The 20235-nt window shown below is 44.5% G+C and overlaps 2 protein-coding genes across 3 annotated transcripts in view; one reads left to right on the top strand and one right to left on the bottom strand.

The window, feature by feature from the left end:
* Positions 1-15579, top strand: part of SNX8 (sorting nexin 8) — a 23244-nt gene extending 7665 nt beyond the window's left edge. Inside the window, exons 2-11 of one of the 2 annotated variants that reach the window (XM_027878246.1) lie at positions 1640-1832; positions 3316-3433; positions 5412-5533; positions 5871-5951; positions 6886-7046; positions 7459-7591; positions 8700-8768; positions 9574-9723; positions 10124-10273; positions 11040-15579. In XM_027878246.1, coding sequence (XP_027734047.1) covers positions 1640-1832; positions 3316-3433; positions 5412-5533; positions 5871-5951; positions 6886-7046; positions 7459-7591; positions 8700-8768; positions 9574-9723; positions 10124-10273; positions 11040-11153 — 1291 coding nt within the window. In that variant the 3' untranslated portion in view covers positions 11154-15579. The remainder of the gene's footprint in view (positions 1-1639; positions 1833-3315; positions 3434-5411; positions 5534-5870; positions 5952-6885; positions 7047-7458; positions 7592-8699; positions 8769-9573; positions 9724-10123; positions 10274-11039) is intronic. The other variant, XM_027878248.1, reaches the window with a different exon arrangement.
* Positions 15580-15966: 387 nt separating this feature from the next.
* On the bottom strand, positions 15967-20227 carry NUDT1 (nudix hydrolase 1). The gene is made up of 4 exons (XM_027878249.1): positions 20152-20227; positions 19319-19475; positions 16682-16827; positions 15967-16497 (listed from the first exon to the last, which is right to left on the bottom strand). Exons 2-4 carry the CDS (start codon positions 19468-19470, stop codon positions 16325-16327), a joined length of 471 nt encoding a protein of 156 aa, XP_027734050.1. The 5' UTR covers positions 19471-19475; positions 20152-20227; the 3' UTR covers positions 15967-16324.
* Positions 20228-20235: the final 8 nt, after the last annotated feature.

Here is a 20235-nt window from a genome sequence, read left to right as displayed (position 1 = left end):
TCACTTTATCCAGCAGTATCCCACGTCAACATTGAATTAGCTTGCATTGTTTTACTGGAAATTTCTGGCAGGTAGCTGGAAATTTTTAGGAGCTCCTACTACATAGGTGGGGTTAGCAGGTGATATATTAGTCTAATAAAGCAGAGGTGTTAAGACTTGCTTCTCTGAGTCACATTAGCAGGCATCTGAAGCCTGATGAGACATGTGGAATAAGGGCATTTGTCCTGGATTTGGTTTGGTTTCCTTAAGCCATTTTACGGAACAAATAATGAAGAGTCTGATGCCATGTATCTGAGGAACTGAAGATCATCTGTTTTCCCCGTTTATCAGGGCCTGGAACACATGAAGGAGGAGGTGGGAAATCCTTATCGGGAGGAGATTAGAGTTTCAAGTTAAGGATATGAGTTCTTATCTTCCCTGAGTTTATCTGTTACACAGTTAACAACTTCTTGAACTATGTATCAAAACCTGAAGAAATGCTTCTTGCTTCTATAGTGTTACTGTCTTTTTGTGTTCTCAGGACTGTAGATATATTTATGAACTTTTACACAGTGGCAAGGAAGGGATGATGAATCCCACCTGGCTTTTCTGGGTGACTTTTCATCTGTGGATCTGGCTGAACTCAGGTGTGGGTTGAATAGGTTCCATACCCACATCTTTCACACTGTTTCTTATGTGTGGAATGGGTGGAAAAAAAGGAGTGCTTTGAAAATAAATGTAAGTTTAGTTTACAGCCACACAGCAGTGCCGCTATGAAGTCGAGATAGTGGACTGTGGTCAGTCACTTGAGAAGAGCTTACTCTGAATCATCAGCTTTGCCCCTTCTTTGGTGTAGTTTGTCCTCTGGGGCCATATTCTTAAGACCTATCTTTTTTCTCACTTTGCATCTAGCTGGGGCTCAGTTAGGCTCTTTCTGTGCAAAACTGCCCAGCTATGATTGAATTCACCGTCAAAAGCTGTTTGTTTTCTAGCTATGAGCAGTGGAATAGGTTTGTTTGAAAGATTTTGCCACAGCTGGCCGTGATTGAGGAATTGTTGGGTTGGTAGCCCTTATTAGGAACCCTTTTCCCCTGCTCTTGAACTTGAGCATGTTGACATAGTAAATTATTGTAATTCACGCTCACTGTAGCATAGTGTCAGAGAGTTTAATAAAATTATGCCAAATGAAGTGTCTCCTTCCTTTGTAATGACATGCAAAATTAATGGATTAAATTTCTGCAGCGCAGTAAAATGACACAATTTTTCTTTCCTTCCATGAGTTGTTCTAGGCAGGATCCAAAACTGCTGAGCTGGGGTTTTGTTCATTTTGGCAGATCCTGCTGTGGTGGGAGCTGGACAGACAGGAAATGCAGGCCTCTTAGCTGATTCACAGAACAAATTTGGCCTGTGATTCTTTGCTTGGTAGAGATGTCTTTCTGACTCGATGTAATTGGTGGTGCTCCTGGGTGTTGTGAGGAGGGAGGTACCAATGTCCTGAATGTGTGTGAAGCAGCATAACCTCCCAGGGGAGCGGCCTGGCTGGTGTTCTGGTTGTGTTGCACCACTCTGGGAGCACCAAGCAAGGGAACAGAATATTTTAAGGCTACTTATTTTACTTTATTTTATCAGGTCTACTGTTTTTTTCCCCTTTCTGTCTTCTAGATTTGGCAAAGCCTCCAGTAAATGAACCAAGGGAACCAGAACAGTTTCTAATGCAGACGCCCCAGGGAAACCCACTGCTGCTTTCCCACACCCTACAAGAGCTATTGAGCAAGGATAGTGTGCAGGTGGAGCTTATACCTGAGAAGAAGGGCCTTTTTCTGAAACATGTGGAATATGAAGTTTCCAGCAAGGTAATGTGATCAAGCACTGGGCTCGGTGAGAGTGTATCCTCTTAACAATGACTGTGCAGTTGGCAAAGTCTTGACTGATTTGGTAGGTGTGTTGGGTGATGCTGGTTGTAGGTTCTTCTCTTGGTATATGAGAGGACTGAAGATGGTTTGCCTTTTCCTATTTGTAGAGCAGCCAGTGAAGTATGTCTCCAGTAGCTTCTGTGTGTTTTTTTCAAGGAGGAAAGATGTCCTCTTCCAAGCATGTGTGATTGACATCTTCCCCATGTGTGATTGACACCTCCCAGGCCACCAAAATATCAGTTACTGAGTAGTGCTTGAACTGTTCTAGTCATTGTTGTACATATTCAGTCACACATTTGGGTCACTTGTCTGCAGTGACATTTGGGGCTTTAGGTTTTTTAGAGTGACGTCCCTAAGTTTGACAAAGGCTTGTGAGGGGAAAGGGCAGATATGGTGAATGCTTCTCTGGGCTTTCTAGGAATATGTGTTTATTTTTGCCTGGGATTTCAGGGACTCTGGTGACCCCGGTGGTCCTGCAAGGTTTTGAGTTTAGGAACCCATGACTGATTCCTTTTAGTCACTCTCATAGTTGTAGCTGTAGAATGATTCTGCCTCAAAAAGAAGTGTAGCTTTGGCCTTGAGCTTCATCTGAGATCTGCAGCACAAATCAGCATCAGATTTTGGAGCAAGCTGAAGGGAGGCCCTCGGGGCTGTGTCTGTTGGGCTCCAGTTATGTGCCTCATTGCTTTATTTTGGCATAGTGCCACTGTAAGGGGTGGATGATGTGCAATGCAAATGTAGTGAGGATGAGTAGAGGGCTTTCCTATTAGTGGTTGAATCTGTAGTAATGGTGTGGGGGGGTTGTGGATTATTTATTTTTTGGTTTTAGAGGATTTCTGCCTCCTAAATGTCTTGTTCCAGCTGCTACCTACCCCCTTTGGGAATGAGAAAACAGTTTTTTTGGCTTCTTCTACATATTGATCTAAGAAATGCAGAGTGAAGACCTGAGGTTTTAAAGGAACTTTCAGTCTTTGTTTATAGCTCTAACGTCAGTGTGAGGTCTCTGCTCTTATGAGGTTCACTTAAAACATCAGACATTAGGATTGGGTAGTAACTTGACATGATCTAAGACTGTTTTGCCACCTCTGGGCGGGGGGGGCAGCTTCTGGCAGCTTCTCATAGAAGCCACCTTTGTAGTCCTCCTGCTACCAAAACCTTTCCATACAAACCCAACACACCGCACTTAGAAGAATTCCATATCTGTTGATAATCAAGAGATGTCTTCTTTTAATCTCCTCCCTCCTTCCCACCACAAGGCCTCTAAAGAGAAATAGGTCATTTCTGCAATCTCTGGTTACGATTTCTTTCTTGTCTTCCTTTTGCATTTAGGACATCTGATAGCAACAAAAAAAAAAAATAAAAAGGAAATGCTGCTGCTATCTAACCTGTGAATTGACTTATTCTCCCCCTTCCTTGACTGCAGAGGTTCAAATGCTCAGTCTACAGGCGATACAATGACTTTGTGGTGTTCCATGAGATGCTGCTCCAGAAGTTCCCGTATCGGATGGTGCCAGCACTTCCACCCAAGAGGATGCTGGGAGGTAAACCTGGGTCTTGCTTTTTGGGTGGAGGGGTCTTGGTGCAACCGTGGTCGAGGTGGTGCTGTTAAAAATTGGTGTTTAAAAACTTGAAAGTCTTTGCTTCTCTGCTTGGCTCAGAAAACAAATTTGACGTTATAGTGCACGATTTGCAGTTGTGAATTATTGCCACCCTAGAAATTCCTATAGGTGAGATATTGATGTAAAATTTCAGTGGGGTTTCTTCCTGTGGAATGATTTTCTTACCAAGATTTTAGGTGTAATTCTACACAAGAGCGTGGCAGAGCTGCAGGTATTGGTTTTTAGACAAACATGTTATGATGATCATTGTTTAGTGGTAGACTTGGCAATGCTAATTTAACAGTTGAATTCAGTGATTTTAAAGTTCTTTTCCAACTTAAATGATTTTATGATTCTATGTTCTTTTTAGCATAACCAGAAGCTAAAACCTGAGGGTGGAATCAGTGTCAGTTCATTCAAGTACACTTTAGCTGTTAGACTAAAAACCAGTATCTCAAGACTGAAGCATATCAAAGCTCCTTCAGGAATGTTTTTCATTAATCTCAAATATTGACACCGACTTTAAGCATTTATTATTTCAAATGTTGCATAACTATATAAAACCCCATCTTGTTTAATACTTAATCTCTGAAAGAACAAGCTTTTCACTGTCTCCTCTCCTGCCCATGGTGCTAAGCTCACTGTGTTTCAATAAATAATTGATTTGGGTTGAGGAGTCCATGTATTGCTACAATACATGTAAATTGGTAAAGAGTGAGCAGAGCAGGGTGTACAGTGAACTGGAACACAGCAGAATCCTAGCACTGAGAAGCTTCAGTGGCCTTATGTTCCTGTGCTGGAATGTGAGTTGTGAAGACCTTCCTTTTGAGGTTGCGAAACCCATCCCTTGAATTGAACCTGATTCAGTGTTCTCAGCCAGAGTTTCCAGAATTTCCGCTTCATGCAACACCTGTGAGCAAAACGACCTTCTGTGATTAATCTCAGTGGGGAGAGGATGTTTGGAAGAAGCTACCAATATATATAATATATATATATATAATTTGTCAGTCAACTGTTATTTCCTTGTGTTACCATTGTGTCGATATTTCTGCGCATTCACCGGTGCATTTCTTCCCATGCATATCGTAAGTTTAAGAAAAAAACATGATAGAATGGTTGATACTGTACTGAGGATCACTAGTGAGAGTCCTCACAGCCAGCAAAGTGCCAGCTTAGAACTGAGGCAGAAGAATAATAACCTTTCATGATATGAGAGCGTTGTCATGGATAAGAGCATTCCTTTAATTTCCTTCTATTCTGCTTTCTTTTCCTTCAATCTTTAGTTTAATTTTTTATCATTCATCATTCCTGAAAAACACCAGGAACTTTGATTTATTGCCTTACTACAGTATTGCCAGATTGAAATTTTTCTTGTTTCAGCAAGATGAGCAGAATTCTTTTAGTTTGGAAAGTAAAGGCTCTGGATGGATGTACTGCAGATTGCTGTGCTGGTCTTCCAAAATACTTTCTGACATCTTGCATGAAAAGATGGATACTGATCCTAGTATCCATGCAGTATCCTGATGGATACTGCCAAACAGACTGGGATCCCCTCTGGGGACCAGCTGTGAAGTTGATTCAGAGGAATAAGAATCTTTGTAGGCCCACAATTGGTAAGTGGAAGTTTCAGGCCTTGGGTTTGGTTGTTTATCCTGCTTACCTGACCCACTCTGTGGAAATAACCACACATAGGTGTATATATGATGAATTTTGGTAAAACATAAAGAACCACCTGAATATTTATTCAGGTGGTGAATCTAAAAGGTTGGTTTTGGGAGCTGACAGACTGTAGGTAACCCGCTCTTTGTTGCAGTGCTCAAGCAAGGGTTGTAAGTACAAGGAAGTTAATAGTGAGTGCTTTTCTCTTTGTGAGCAGCTGTAATGTGAGGTGCATTAACTGAAATGTTGTTTCTTCCTGCAGCTGACCGAGAATTCATAGAATCGAGGAGGAGAGCGCTGAAGCGCTTTATAAACCTGGTGGCTCGACACCCCCCTTTCTCAGAAGATGTGCTCTTGAAACTCTTCCTGTCCTTCAGTGGCTCAGTGAGTGTTTGTTAGCAACAGTCCTGACTTTGCATGTGACTGCTTCACTGGGCACAGGGTTCAGAATTGCTTCTGACCTGCATATTTTTGCTCCCTGCGATGAGGAGAATTTTCTCTCAGTAGGTGTTTCTACAGCTGGAAAGTGGAAGGCAATTTCACTCAGTGCCAAGAGGGTAGTATTTTGAAAATTATAACTGTTCTTAGGGGAATACAGATTATGCTTCTCCTTAAATTAAAGCTAACCCGGGTAAAGATGTACGTGTCTTACTGTTGAGATGTATCTGAGACCTTTGTTACTTTGTTCTTTCATGCTGATTTGATTCTGTGTTTTCTCCAGGATGTACAGAATAAGCTAAGGGAGTTGGTCCAGGGAGTAGGAGATGAGTTTATGACCTGCAAATTAGCCACCCAGGCCAAGGTATGTATAGGAATTTTTTGCAGCACATTATTCTGGTTTGAATGGCTCTGTTCTCCTGGTGGATCAGTTGAGGCATTTGTGGAGTGATGGACACATTAGGTAGGAGAGTTGTTTACAGAGTTTGAAGAACTTGTAACTTTATCGGAAAGATCAAATAAACGTTTGACTCTTAAGGTCCTGATATTTGTAGCTAAATGCTGGTTCATGAATATGATAAAGATTAAACAATGAATCCTGCTCAGAACATGTTTCTTGTAATTACCTGTACTTGCATAACAAACACATGCACAAATTGCACAATTTAAAAGGTAATATCTAGATGGATGTCTTTCCCACGTGTTCATGCCCTCATTCTGTCTGTCTTCTTCCCCCTGTGGGAGAGCAATTTGGACTGTTAGAGAGAAGTTAGTTATAAGTTCTCCATATATCTGTTTATCCCAGAGATTGGTGCTATGACAAGTTTTAAATCTACTGTGTGCATTGAGCAATTTTAAAGCAAGTTGTTGTTCAGGTTCCTGCAGTGCTTGCAGAAAGTTTTGCAACTGGAGCTTAATTCAGGTTTTTACCAGTGATACACTGGTTAAAAAGAGCTGAACTTTCAGTTAATTCTTGACTTTACTGGGCTGGGTGTTACCAGTAGGATTAGAGTAGAATTTGTGAGCTTCAAGCCTCACAACCCCTGTTTTAACTGCACAGTAGAATTGCAGATATTGTCAACTCTATCTACACAAGCTATTTGAACCTCTTTCTGCCTCTGAAAATTAGGACTGTTTGTGTGACATCTGACTTGGAGAACTAAAATGAAAAGGTGATCTCTTCAGGGTTGTTACAGCGTGGCGTGAGGGAGTGAGCACAAGAGGGAAGCCTCTTTCTCTCTCTGCAGACTGTGATGTGCCTGATTTTACCTACCAGTAATCTTTCTCTACTCCTTCAGGACTTCCTCCCATCTGACATACAGGCCCAGTTTGCTGCCAGCAGGGAGCTCATCAGAAATATTTATAACAGCTTTTATAAGCTCCGGGACCGTGCGGAGAGAATCGCTTCTCGAGCCATTGACAACGCCTCCGACCTCCTCATATTTGGGAAGGAGCTCAGGTAGGTTGGGAGGATCAGGCTTTGCTAATGTGAACATTTCTACTGCTGTTTCAGAATTCAAAACTCTTATAAGGCCTCCAGTCTGGTAAAAATAGGTATTCCAGTGCATGCTGTAGGTCATAATCAATTTTTCTTACTATAAAAAAAAGGAAATACACACTTTCCATTAAGGCTGCATTCCCTAGAACATGAGGAAAGAAAATATAAATACCAGGACATTCAGGTACTGACTTTATTGTCTCTCTCCCCAGTAAGTACACAGTTAACTCTGCATTTGTGTTGGGGCAGTAGCAGCTCAGCACTGTGAAGCTGTTTAGGCAGATTTGAAACTCTGAACTGCTCTCTGCAAATAAGTTTTATCTACTCAGTGGAATTTGTCTCCTAGATGTGACCATTACTTATCTCCTTCCAGTGCTTTGGGCTCAGACACTACCCCACTTCCTTCCTGGGCTGCTTTGAATAACAGCACATGGGGGACTCTGAAACAAGCCTTGAAGGGTCTGTCTGTTGAATTTGCACTTCTGGCAGATAAGGCTGTGCAACAGGTGAGTTCTTGACTTTTTTCTTTTTCTTTTTTTTTCTTTTTGTAACATGAAGGAGGTACTTTGCTGCCCTAAACTTCATCTTGAATCATAAACTCTGTGGACATAAGCTCTTCAAGAGTTAAGATGGAGATGGTGATTCAAACTTTCGTCCTCAACCACCAGCCTGCTTGTTCAAGCTTGAATGAAATATCTGGACTGTGTTTAAATGGGAAAAAAAAAAAAAACCATAACAGGCAAGGGAAAGGAGGGAAAAACCTGCTTTCTTTCCTAATGTTAAATGGTTATTGCACACATTAAATTGTACTACTTTAGTGAGCTGTCCAAGAGTCCTGTGTTCTGTTTTACTAATCTGCTCCAGAGAATCCAGAATAAGTTATTTCTGAATCAAGTTTTGACATTCAAGTACTTAAACATTGCATGAGAGTCATTCAGACAGAAGCGTCATATTCCTGTGTAAGTGTGCAGTGTGGTTATGACTGTCAGAATAATGTGAGAACACGACAGTCTGGGAAGGAAAAGTAATAATTTTGTCTTCCCTGCTCTTCATCTCATTGTGTTGAAACACTGAGCATGCTTTTGTAGATCAGTCAGACCAGGTCTTTTTCTCCAGAGTTTACACTCCAGAGAGCTCTGTTGATACAGGAAGAAAAGAGAGTATTTTGTAAAATAAAAAAAAAAAATAGTAGTGAAATTTGGCTTGGTGTCTCATCTGATGCATGAACTATTATGGGGAACATGCAGGTATTCCAAGCTTTAATGGATTAGTTATCTTGTAAGAAGGGAAGATGAAAGATTGGAGGAATCTGCAAGAGCAAGAAATTCCAGGCAGAGCTCGCTGAAAGGACTGACACGCAGGGCTGTGAAACCAACTCCTCTTGTTACAGTGATCAGTCAGTTGGAAAAGCTGTTCCTGCCTCAGTCAGGTCTTTGTTCTGCACGCTGAAGACTAAACACTCCAGTGCCATCTGAAAGCTTTTTGATGCAGTTGTGTAAGCACCAGCGTGCCCTGGAGAATGCAGCGAAAGCCTGCGTGGTGTGAGGAGGTGAAGGACTGGGATGTTGGTTCTTGCCAGGCTTACGTAAAATGTACTTTTTCCTTGTTTTCTAGGGTAAACAGGAAGAGAATGATGTGGTGGAGAAGCTGAACCTTTTCCTGGATTTACTCCAGTCCTATAAAGTGAGCTCTGCTGTTCTTCTGCCAGCGAGAAAGTTGTTTAGAGCAAGCTTGTGATTTTTAGAGGGTGTAAGGCCAACTGGATGGAAAACTGTCTGGGAGGCCAGTTCAGAGGCAAACTGGGCATCTGGCAGAGGGAGGGGAGCCATGTTGGCCATAACCAGCTCTGCAGCCTTACTGATCAGCTTGTCTTGTGATGAGAACTTGCCAAAGAGCAAACCCTGCAAGGAGTTTCAAAATACAAGTGCTTGGACTGTATGGATCAGCTAACTTTTTATTTTCAGATTTGGCTGCTTTGAGTCAAAGCAGTGAACTAGGTCACTGCTGGTTTGCTCCTGGAGATATGAGCTGGGTTACAAATTAAAGAATTTTTGTTAATACTGATCTATGACCAAAGGTACTTTTTATAGAAGCACCTACTGAACTGTATGAGGCAGCCTTTCCTGACCTTCCCAGGCCTGGACTGAAATAAGAGGACGCTGGCAAGCTCTTACCACAGTTAATTGCCTGCACTCTATTTTGAGAAGGTCAGAAAAGATAAGAGGCCTGATAAGATCCAAAGTGTTGGCAGAAGTGATGCTCCAGGTTGCCTCTTAAGCTCACTGGTCTGGGTTCAAGAAGGTTTTTTTTTTTCTTGAATTCTAAGCTACTGGCATTTTTTGACCCTCTTGAAAATAAAGGAACAAAAATCTGCAGCATGGAAATTACATAAAGCACGACCACGTGTTTGTGTTCCTGATGTACTTGGCTGTGTGTTTGCTGACTCTTGGCTTCCACTGTGTACCTGTTCTTTTCTTTTCCCACAAAGGACCTGTGTGAAAGACACGAGAAGGGGGTGTTGCACAAGCACCAGAGGGCATTGCACAAGTACAGCATGATGAAGAAGCAGATGATGAGTGCCACTGTGCAGAACAAAGAACCAGAATCAGTGGAGCAACTGGAGTCTCGGATTGTGGAGGTAGGGCAGGCTCCTGGGAGAGCAAAGGGTGGTGGTACTGGGCTCTGTGGTGGTGCCTGCTCTGTCATATCTGCAGAAAGCCTTTGGGCTGAAAGGGGAGCCTGTGCTTTGGGAAATCTGAGCTACCTGCTGTGCCACATGGAAAAGGCGTTTGTTTTCCTCCACACTATCTACTGGCCCCTGGGCAGCACATCATTTGCAGGAGCTGTGGAGACCAGCAATGCAGGACAGAAAGTGCAGTTGCTGTTGTATCAAATGTGTTCAGGAACTGCCTTTTTGGGGTTTTTGATATGTGTTTGAATTGCTGGTGAGGTGAGGAATGCTGTTTTCTCCTGCTGTAAGTGAACCTCCTCGGCACCCCCTTCCTGGCAATTATTTCCCAGAGCTCCTCTTGTTTCAGCAAGAAAACGCCATCCTGACCATGGAGCTGCGGAATTACTTCTCCCTGTACTGCCTCCATCAGGAGACACAGCTCATCCACATCTACCTGCCTCTCACCTCTCACATTCTGGGGGCCTTTGTCAACTCCCAGATCCAGGGTCACAAAGAGGTGAGTTCTTCTGGACTGTATCCTTTTTCCCAAAGTATGAATGAGAATTTGAGTGTATTTGTTTTCACCTGTTGGCCTTCGTCCTCTAATCATCTGTCCAGCTGGGCTCTTTCATAACTTGAGAAGTCATCTAAGGTCTTTCCAGCTTGGAGTGAGGATCAAGGCTGGCCTCTAACTCCTTTAAAAGACTGTATCTTGCAGCAAGTTGCTGTTTTTTTCCTTCTTTACTTCTCTCATCAACTATCCTATGGCTGGTTGAAGAAGACCCAACCATTAAATAGCAATTCTGTAATGAATGATGTGTGTTTGCTGGATTAATCTGGGGGTTTTTTTGTTATTTTTTTTTTTTAGTGGTGCTACACAGAAATTGTATGACAAGGAACAACTTCCTTGCTTTTGCTCTAAATCTAAGAGCTCCTTTTTGATAACCCCTAAATATGGCCTTTAATATTTCCCGTATACAGACTTTCTTGCATTTGTTTTATTAGAAAAGTCTTTCCTCCTTCAGCTCCCTTCCTTCCCTTCAGTGCAGGAATTTGACCAAGGTATGGTAAATCTCCATTCCATGAATGCTCAGGGAAATGTTCAGGGAGCTCCAGTAGCACCAGTCTGGAAGAGAAAATCTGTGTCCACTGAACTTCCCGAAAACACTTCAGCAAACTTGTGTTGTGCTTTTCAGTACCTGAAACTGCTGCTAAAATTCAGTGTGGTGAGATTGTTACCTGCCGTGTGTTCATCTCTGTTTTCTCTCCTTTTCCACTCACAGATGAGTAAAGTTTGGAATGAACTGAAGCCGAAGTTGAGCTGCCTTTTCGTGGGATCCAGCAATATGCCAACTCCACCACTGTCACCTCCAGAGGGAAACTTCTTCTCCAGTTAATGCTCTGAGCATCCTGCATGGAGCAAGAAGGGCAATCAACGAAGGGGTGGGACCTCTACCTCCAGATGTTTAAAATGAATCCTCCAAACAGTTATTTTTTATTTTTATTTTTTTTAAATACTGCTGCTTTGAGCTGCTCTCTGATTTAGACAGACTGGATGTGGGGCAGAACGTATGGATATAAAGACAATCTCTGAATTTTGCAGTGCTCTGGGGCAGAGCTGACGTTCATTGTCCTGCAGACACTCTCCGTAGGGTCGGGATGGGGCCTGGCACAGCGAGTGCTGCAGTGCTGTTGCTGATGCCTCTGCATCTTGTACTAACAGTCCTCCTGCTTTATCTGCAGCTGTGCTGACACATCTCTGCACTGAGGTCTCTGAAGTGCTGAGATGAACGGGATAACTGAAGCACTTGCTTGTAGTGGAGATAAATTGCCTTTTACGCCTTGGAGGGCCTGTGTTAGGGACATGTGTGCATAAGGAGAGCTGAAAGCCATCCCCCATCCCCTTGTAGGTGTCTGCATTTGATTTCTTACTGCTAGACCTTAGCACAAAATGAATGAAGTGGTTGGATTTTGTAACCCAGCTGGGCAGGGGTCAATGCTGCTGTGTAAAGGGGTTTTCCCATGAGGCTGGATGGACTGTATTGTCAGTGTGTTTCCCTTCATGGTTGCAGGGCAGCCTGGGGACTTGCTCATATTTTTCAGTTTGGGGCCAAAGACGGCTGGGTTCAGGAACTCAGAGGAGTTTGCCTGGCATAAATGAGAAAATAATTGAATAAAACACTCCATAATTGTAAATCAGTCCTAGTAGGTGAGCAGAACAGCTACAGGGTAGCTGTTTTCTTTTGGAGGTTCTGACATCCCTCTGAGTAGCTGTTTGAATCCATTGGAGAGCTGCTGACCCAAAGGCAGGTGTTTTCTTTGGTCTAATATCAGAAGTATCCTGTTATACCAGCAGGCTGGAACACAATGCTGATAAAGTTTGTTAGCAAAAAATCAGTATTTATCAGGATGTTACTGTCATTCCTTTTCCTGGCTGTGGGTAACACTGGAGTGTGTTTGTGAAGGACAGGAGACAAGTGACAGTTCTCATCTCTAAAAACAGCTCAGCCCTTGGTAACGGGGTTTTCAGAATGATTTGTGATTGTGATAAAGGGAGTAATCATTCTCCACTTTGTATCTCGTGACTTTCTCTCGGGAGGCGAAGGGGGAGGAGAACGTGCACATCGTGTTACCTCGGGAAATGGTGCACATCCTCCAGAGAATCTGATAATCCAAGGAACTGCAAACGTCTGCAGCAAAGCTGTGTGAACAGGGCTCCCCTGAACCTGACTTCTCTGGGGCCAAAATAGCTTCTAAAGGGGAATTTGAGATTTGGCTTCTTGGCATTTTCTTTGAGTGGGTAAAAAGGAAGCATATTAACAAGGATGAGTGCTCGCTGTCAAACTGGAACCATTACAGTATTTTTCTACTGGGGAACTTCCCCATTAGCAGGAAATATATTTAAATCCTCCAATCACAAAAGCTGCTTTTTTTTTTTTTTTTAATTTAATTTAGAAAACTCAGTACAACATGAAGCTCTTCCTAATCCAGGTGGAAATTCTGGGTTAGTTTCTTCAGGTAAAAGCAAGATAAGTTATTTGTCCGGTTTCATGAGACTGGAATAACCATTCCTCACACGCATCAAAATGGGGTAAAATAGAGTGATGTGGGTGAATTCCTTGGGTGCTGGGCTTTAGGCAGTGTGTAGCCAACCTTGCTCAGAATGCATTAAGAGCTTTTTCCAGCTTTCCTCCTGTGTATGGGCCTTGTGCAGCGAGACAGATGAACTGCAAATGGCTGTGACAGATTTGATTCTCTCCTGAAGGTTTCCAAAGCGATGCAGAGGAGATTCTGCTCACAAGGCAGAGCAAACTGTCAGGGGAGGGAAGTGTTTCTACAGTCCAGTAACACAGAAGATAATTATCTCAGGAATGGCACAGAAGCTTTTCCTGCTTGACCTTGTCTTGATTAGGAGGATGGTTTGTGGTTCAGGTGCGGAAAGCGTGTTACCAGATTTTTACATGCTCTTTACCCCTGGCATCTTTAGAAGGGTTTGGCTGGTTATGGTTGGCTTAGTCTTAGTGCCCATCCTCCCTTGTTTATTCTTGTTTGCTTGATGTGGTGAGCAGTCAAATTGAGAAAATGTTGTGTGTTTTGGGGCAAGATCTGATACCTCTGGTGGATCTTCTAGGTAATTTGTTTGACTGGGCAGTGTTCCATAGGAGCACTTGCAAAGCATTAGCCTGAATGGAACTTTGCACTTCTCACTTCTAGAAAGAATTTATAATTTTGGACTTCATTTACAATCAAAAAATAAATCCCCCCAAAAAACAAACATCAAAATTACATTTGGGCTTTAGACTAACTCCTCTTTCCTGTTCTCCTTGAAAACAAGAATTCTACAGTCTAAATGCAGAGATTGTAATAATGATAAACACAGACCACAGGACTTATAAAGGAACTGTAGCTACATTGAGAAAACACCCATTCCTCCATTGTCAGCCCTCTACTCTCTGAGGAGAGCAGTTTGGGGGTGGGTCTTTCTTGTTTTGGTTTTACTCTGTTCACCTGGTATTTGAGAACAGAGGCCTTGTATTCTCAAAGCTGATCCAGCTGTTGGCACTTTCAGAGTTTATTTCATACTGGACTGTCAGGCTTCTGTCTCATTCCTAAACACGTGCAGACGCTATTGCATACAACCCTTAGTTTCTAAACCTTTCCTCTGGGAGACTGCTCAGTGTGCAAACAGCCCTGTTATGTTTACCTCAGTATGTGAGGGATTTCCTTACCGTGTTTGTTCGCTCAGTTTATGGACCTGTCAGACTTGGAGGGCAGCATCAAGCACAGCTTCCTTCCCCTGGAGAGGTGCAGCAGGGAATCCAGGGGATCCATCAGGCTGACTTCAGCTGCCTGTCTGCCCTGGTCAGCGTGGGGGAAACAGCTGTGGTGCCCTCCCTGCTATTGCCTTCTGCAGTGAACACTAAACAAACCAGACGAGGAGTGTGTACTGCCTATCCAAGAGCTGATGCTCCTGTAAGACGTGGTGTCACAGTGTAAACGTGCCTTTGTGAATGGAAGCTTCTCTGTGCTTGAGGTCAGGGGACCTTCATGTGTTCAAAACAGCGAGGGTAGAAAAGGCCTCCAGTCTTTGTGTCAGTGTCTTTGTCAGGTCTGTTGTGTAGGTACCAGGGTGGTCAAAGCCTGAGACCCTGAGAGCTGCCTGAAAATTGTTCTATCAAAAGGGCTCTATGTTTTTGTCACCCGTGAGGGCTTCTCCACTTCAAGCTGTGAAGTGGCTTTTTGTCCAGTATCATGTGTTGAAAGACTCCAAATTGTATTTACAATACAACTTCAATCTTTGGTCCTTCTTCCTCTCTCTTTGCATCCTCCCTGCAAGTTGCTCCTCCTAAGCTGTGATGTGCTCAGTGGTGCCTTGCTGCATTCCAGTGCTTTTACTCTCCTACTTTGATAGTGCAAGGGTGTAATTCCTGGAACTTGAAACAGGCTAATTTACACCCTTCAGTTTGTGCTGTTTCCTAACAGACAAAGCTCACCAGCTGGGGTCAGAACTGAAACCATGTCAGTCTCACAACAGCAGCAGGAGCAGAAACATCCCGGCAATTTGACATGACCTGGAAGTCAGGGCTGGGGAAAGCATCCTCCTGAAAGGGCTGACCTCACTGCAGAGAGGGGATGGCAAAGAGAAGTGCAAGCCTGAGCTGTGCTTGTTCTGTTCCTTCCTAAATCCTGGAGGAACAGACAGTAATTCTGTGTGATTCTGTGATGTGCTCTCTCACCCAGCAGTCTGCAGTTTCCACCAGGAAATAAATCCAGATATAACAGGTATTGGCTGTCAGTCACTCCCTTTCCCTCCTTTTCAGTCACTCAGTAAGGTCCTACACCCTGTTAAAGCTGCCTGTTCTCCTGGGCTTATTCTCTCTCCTACTTGCCTGGAGCCATTCTCTCTGTTAGAGCAGCCAGAAATCCTGCCAGGTCAGAAGCAGAGGTGGGTATCAAAACCTCTGTAAATAACTCAGTGTGCAGCACAAAAGTAAGGTTTTAAGGTGTTAATTCCTCCTCTAAGTCTGAGCTGTGGCTTGCTGAGCAGATGAAGAAGGGCATTTTTGAGTGGTATAAATTATGCAAAACTGCTGGAGGGGAGACAAGAAGCAAATTTTGTTCAGAGGGTGTGAATTTTGCCTGCCTGGAATATCCTGTATCTTTGCTTTGCTCAAATAGCCTTATGTATGAAGCACTTTATCCAAATGCAGGAATTAAAGAACTATTACTACAGCTGGTAGACTGGAAATGTTTACAGATCCTACATTACATTCCAAGATTCTATCTGTAAGTGTTATATGTTTGTAAAAGTGTTTAAAAAAAGAAAAAAAAACAAAACAAAACTTGTGTAAGAAGCCACATATGTGATGTGTTATTTCTAGCACAGTTGGATTAAACTTTTGCTGGGTTGGGCTGACATCAGTGCTGAGCAGTCACCTGTTCCTGCCCTGTGGCAAAGTGTGCAGCCATGGGGGGTGGCACTTTACAGCAGGGACTTGCTGAAAGTTGATTTTGTTCAGCATATTTTTTACCTAAAATGCTCACAGGAGTTCAAAGTCGCAGCAGGAGCTGAAAGAGTGAAAGCTGGGCTCAAACAGGACCATACATCTAACTTCTGTTTTTTAAACTCTCGTAACCTCGCAGTGCCTTCAGCTGGAAAACCCTGGAGGGGTCTCTATCTGGACTTTTCAAAAGGCTTTCACAACACTGTTACAACAGAACAACACAAGCTTTTACCAAAAAAATATTTTTAATATTAAAAAGAAAAAATTGCAGTCATGAGGGAAAAGCCTAAACCAGTAGCCAGCCGTGAAGAAAAGGGTTAACACTAAGTTTTTAACAGTTGTGATCACATAACCACTGAAGCATACCACAGCCTGGGACTTTACACCTTGGAAAATCTTGGTGCTTTCATTTCTGCTTTAAGAAACCCCCTTGTTTTCCTTACTTTCCAGTGACCTGGAAAATAAGTCTCTGGAGAGCTGAGCAAGGAAACCCTCATAAGTTGTACTCATGGTGTTGCAGTCCAGTGTGGGCAGTAGCACTTGAGCTGAATGCTTCCCTTTTCTTAAACTTCCTCTACTTCTTTCAGGCTGTGCTCGAGGATGGTGTCTATTCCCTGGAACTTAAAATAGCCATGAAACAACTTTCTCTGAAGCACCAGGGGAAACCAGTAGATGTCATCTGGCCACATGCAATTGAATGGCACCTCATCCAGCTGAAACCACTGGGGCCGCATTTCTGGGGGGAGAAAACAAAAGATATCGGCATGGGACTTTCTTCATAAAGTTTTGCTGCATATCTGCCAAAAAGCAGCTTCCCTCTGCAGCCCAGCTGCCTCCCTTTGGGGGTTCTCCGTTTCATAAGAGCAGTGCTGTCTCAAGAGAGCACACACACCCTTCCCTGCCCTCCACCAGCTACCTACCCTCAGTTTCTCTTGGCTCTCCATGGAAGTGATCTGCCCGGAAAACGTAAACGTCCATGAGTTCAGAGTTGCCCACAAATTCAAATGTGATCCGACCCATCTTGTGCAAGGTGTCCACAGTCAGTCCACTCTCCTCCAGGAGCTCCCTGAATAAGACACAGATTTCTTTATATCAAAGGGGAAGGAATAAAAAAACCCCTGCAGTCAATAGCTTGACTTGCACATTCAAAACCTTTCCGGTGATCCAAAGGTGAAAGCTGTACAACAGAGCAGGGTTCTCACTTCCACTGAACCGTGAGTCTACTTACACCACACGGGAACCAGGTTTTATTTCAGGCCCTGAGGCTGGTAGGAAAATAGTCTGTTGGAAGGGGAAGATTTAGGAAAACAGATCATGTAATTTACAGTCCTTGCAACATGCCGATCTTTTCTGAGATACCCTGAGAAGTGGGCACGTGAAGTCATGTGACTGTGGCTGGATGTGGCCTCAGAAGTCAGAGATACACTTCACCTAGACAAAAGGCTTTGCCAACTTCAAGCTAAAGGTTTTAGAATTTTGGGAAAACAGGTGATGAACACCAGAACATCTGTACTTGCTACACAATCAGCTGCTTCTTAGGCAAACTGAAGCTTATTTAAATTACACACTCCGTAACATCACTTGCATACAGAGCATTAAGAATTCCACCTCTCATTCAAAGGCAGTGTGAAAAAAAACACAAAGCAATTGTGTAAACTTTCCCTTTCCGCTCCTTGGAAGCACATGGAGCATAACGAGAGGCCAGAAGGCAGGACTCTTTTAAGAGCACTTGGAGAGATGTGCCAGACAGCTCCTTGCCACGCTCCACCATGCACAGCTACTTGACACACATCCAATTATTTCCTCTGTTTATGCTCCACACTCAGGGTTTTTTTTTTTTATTTTTATTTTACCTCCCTCCAATAGAAGCAGCCTAGCTTGAAGTTAGTCATGGTTTTTCTGATGTACGAAAACAAGAATACTCTGAAACCACGTATCTTTAGTTAAGGTTAATAATTAATGTAGTTGCCTATCTGGCAGTAACAACAATTTCAAAATGTAATGGAAATCATTACAAGGCTCCAGCTTTCTTTGGCGTCGATTTCGTGGATCCCATCCTTCAAAATTATATTTCAACTTAATGTCTTGGCTAATTTTAGTTTATCTTCTGAGAAGCTATCTATGTCTAAAACAGAGGCAGTTTTCCAGCAATGAATCTAAAAGCCTCCTTTTACAGGCAGAGATAATTGAAGAACAAAGCACAACACTGCTATGGCTCTCCAGGCAATTTATCCATCAGCTGCTTGGCTCTGTCTGTAGCAAGTGGAAACATTACAGGTGGCAAATTAGAAATAACCAACTCGCTCAGTGTGCCACTGAGGAGCTGTGGGTGCCCAGGTGCTCACAGGAATATGTCATATCCAGCCAAGGACAGAAATCTTTCTGGTACTGGGAGCTTTTGTTTATGTTTCAGCTTAATGTTTAACTATCTGTGCTGGGAGGACTTCACACCTGACACCACTGCCAGCCCAACCGACAGAGCAACACAGAACCACAGCCTAAAACCTCAACTCTCAGTGCAAGGGAAGTTTCCTTTGGACTGTGTGGCACTTCCTGGAGGAGAGCTGTGCCCCGAGGCAGCAGCGCACCAGCAGTGTTCCTGCCAGGCAAGTGGCCAGCGTGTCCAGCTGGTCCTGGCTCTGGGGACAGTTTCCTGCACAGATGACCTCGGAAGGAACTGGTTGTGTCATTCTGGAGTCAACTGCAGGTGAAGGGATGAGGACAGACCCAGGCAGCAGGTGCTGGCTGTGCTGTGAAACTGAGATCAGGGAAACTTTTGTCACTTCACGTCTCGTGTGAATGAAAACTCCACTGTTGGACTCTGGGCCAGCACAGGTAAACACACACCCAGGAAATCAAATCCCACATCAGATAACTAGATTTACGCCACAGTGTGAACCTGGCAAGTGAAGGCCGAGTTCAGTAACAAAACTGATCTCCCGCCCTCCACTCAGAGATGATAAATTACACAAAAAGCCACGATCTCAGTGTCAGGTACGTTAATGCCCTGCACTGCTGGGGGCACATCTGCACAGAGACCCTTCTGTCCCCAGGGTCAGCTCATCACAGAACTCAGGCAGTTGGGCTGGCACAGCTGAGGAGACTGTTCAGGGCAGAAGCTGCTGGGTAGCAGCTGAGCACACCAACACTGATCTTCCTGCAGGTGCAAGGACAACTCTGGGTTTGTATCAGGAACTGAGGAGATGGCAAAGTGCGGCTTAGTAACAGCAATATTCATGTAAAGAGCAAGATACCTGATTTTTAGAGTGTAGCAATTCAACTGTGATCTGCTACTTCATTTCAATGACCAGACAGAAGAAAGAACTTCTAGAAATCGGCACTAAAATTTTTAAAAATTATACTGTTCCATTTTTACTGATGAAATTCAAGAAGAATTTCATCAGTAAGAATTTCTGCTATTTTGTCACTACATTTTTACGGCTGCACTGGTGGGTACCGGCCGAGCTGCGGTGCCTCCACCTGCAGCTGACCTCCAACAGCTCCACGGCCACCCTGTGTCCCCACATGTGTCCCTGGGGTGCCGACCGAGCCCTCACCTCCGGGCAGCCTCCTCGATGCTCTCCCCGGGCTGCACCTTCCCCCCGAAGCCGTTCCACAGCCCGACACCGAACCCGCGCTTCTTCATGCCCAGGAGGACACGGGGTGGCTGCACCACCAGGACGAGGGTGAAGAGTCTGGACGTGCACATGGCTCCTGGGAGAGGGATGAGGAGGGCAGGCTTTGCCAGGGGCTCCCGGCACCCCTTGTCAGAGAGGCCCTCACCCCTCAAAACACACACCACCCCCCGATGCCTGGTCCCTAAACCCTTGGTTCCCCGGTGCCTCTCCCAGTACCTCTCTAACACTCCCACTGACCTTCGCTCTCCTGCTGCCCCAGCACGCCCTCCCCAAATCTTTGATCCTGTCTCCCCAAATCCTCGTTCCCCCCAAATCCGATTCCTGAATCTCTGATCATCCTCAACACACCCTCCCTGAAGCCCTGACCACCCTCAGCACCCCTTCCCGAATCCCTGAGCCCCTCAGGGCCCCTCCCCAAATCTTTGATCCCGCCTCCCCAAATCCTTATCCCCCCCAAACCCCTCCCTCAATCCCTGAGCCCCTCCCCAACACCCCCTCCCTAAATCTTTGATTCCCCTACACTCCCTTCCCAAATCTTTGATCCCCCCCTCCCCAGATCCCTGTTCCTCCAAACCCCCCCCTGAACCCCTGACCACCCTCAGCACCCCTTCCCCGAACCCCTGAGCCCCTCAAACCTCCTCCCCAAAGCCTTGATCACCACCTTGATCACCACCCTCTCCCCAAATCCTGAACACCCCCAGCACATCCCATCCCTGTCCTCTCGGCCCCAAACCCCCGCCTCTCCCGCTCACCTCAGTCCCGCTCAGCCTCAACACTTCCCGGCTCTTCCCGCGCCGCCGCCGTGACGGGAGGCGGGACGAGGCGGGACGAGGCGG

This window comes from Empidonax traillii, unplaced genomic scaffold, assembly GCF_003031625.1.
Source record: "Empidonax traillii isolate 1590-97213 ecotype Southwest subspecies unplaced genomic scaffold, ASM303162v1 scaffold39:size2480183, whole genome shotgun sequence".
Taxonomy (NCBI): Eukaryota; Metazoa; Chordata; class Aves; order Passeriformes; family Tyrannidae; genus Empidonax; species Empidonax traillii.
This window is presented reverse-complemented; position numbering and strand designations above follow the sequence as displayed.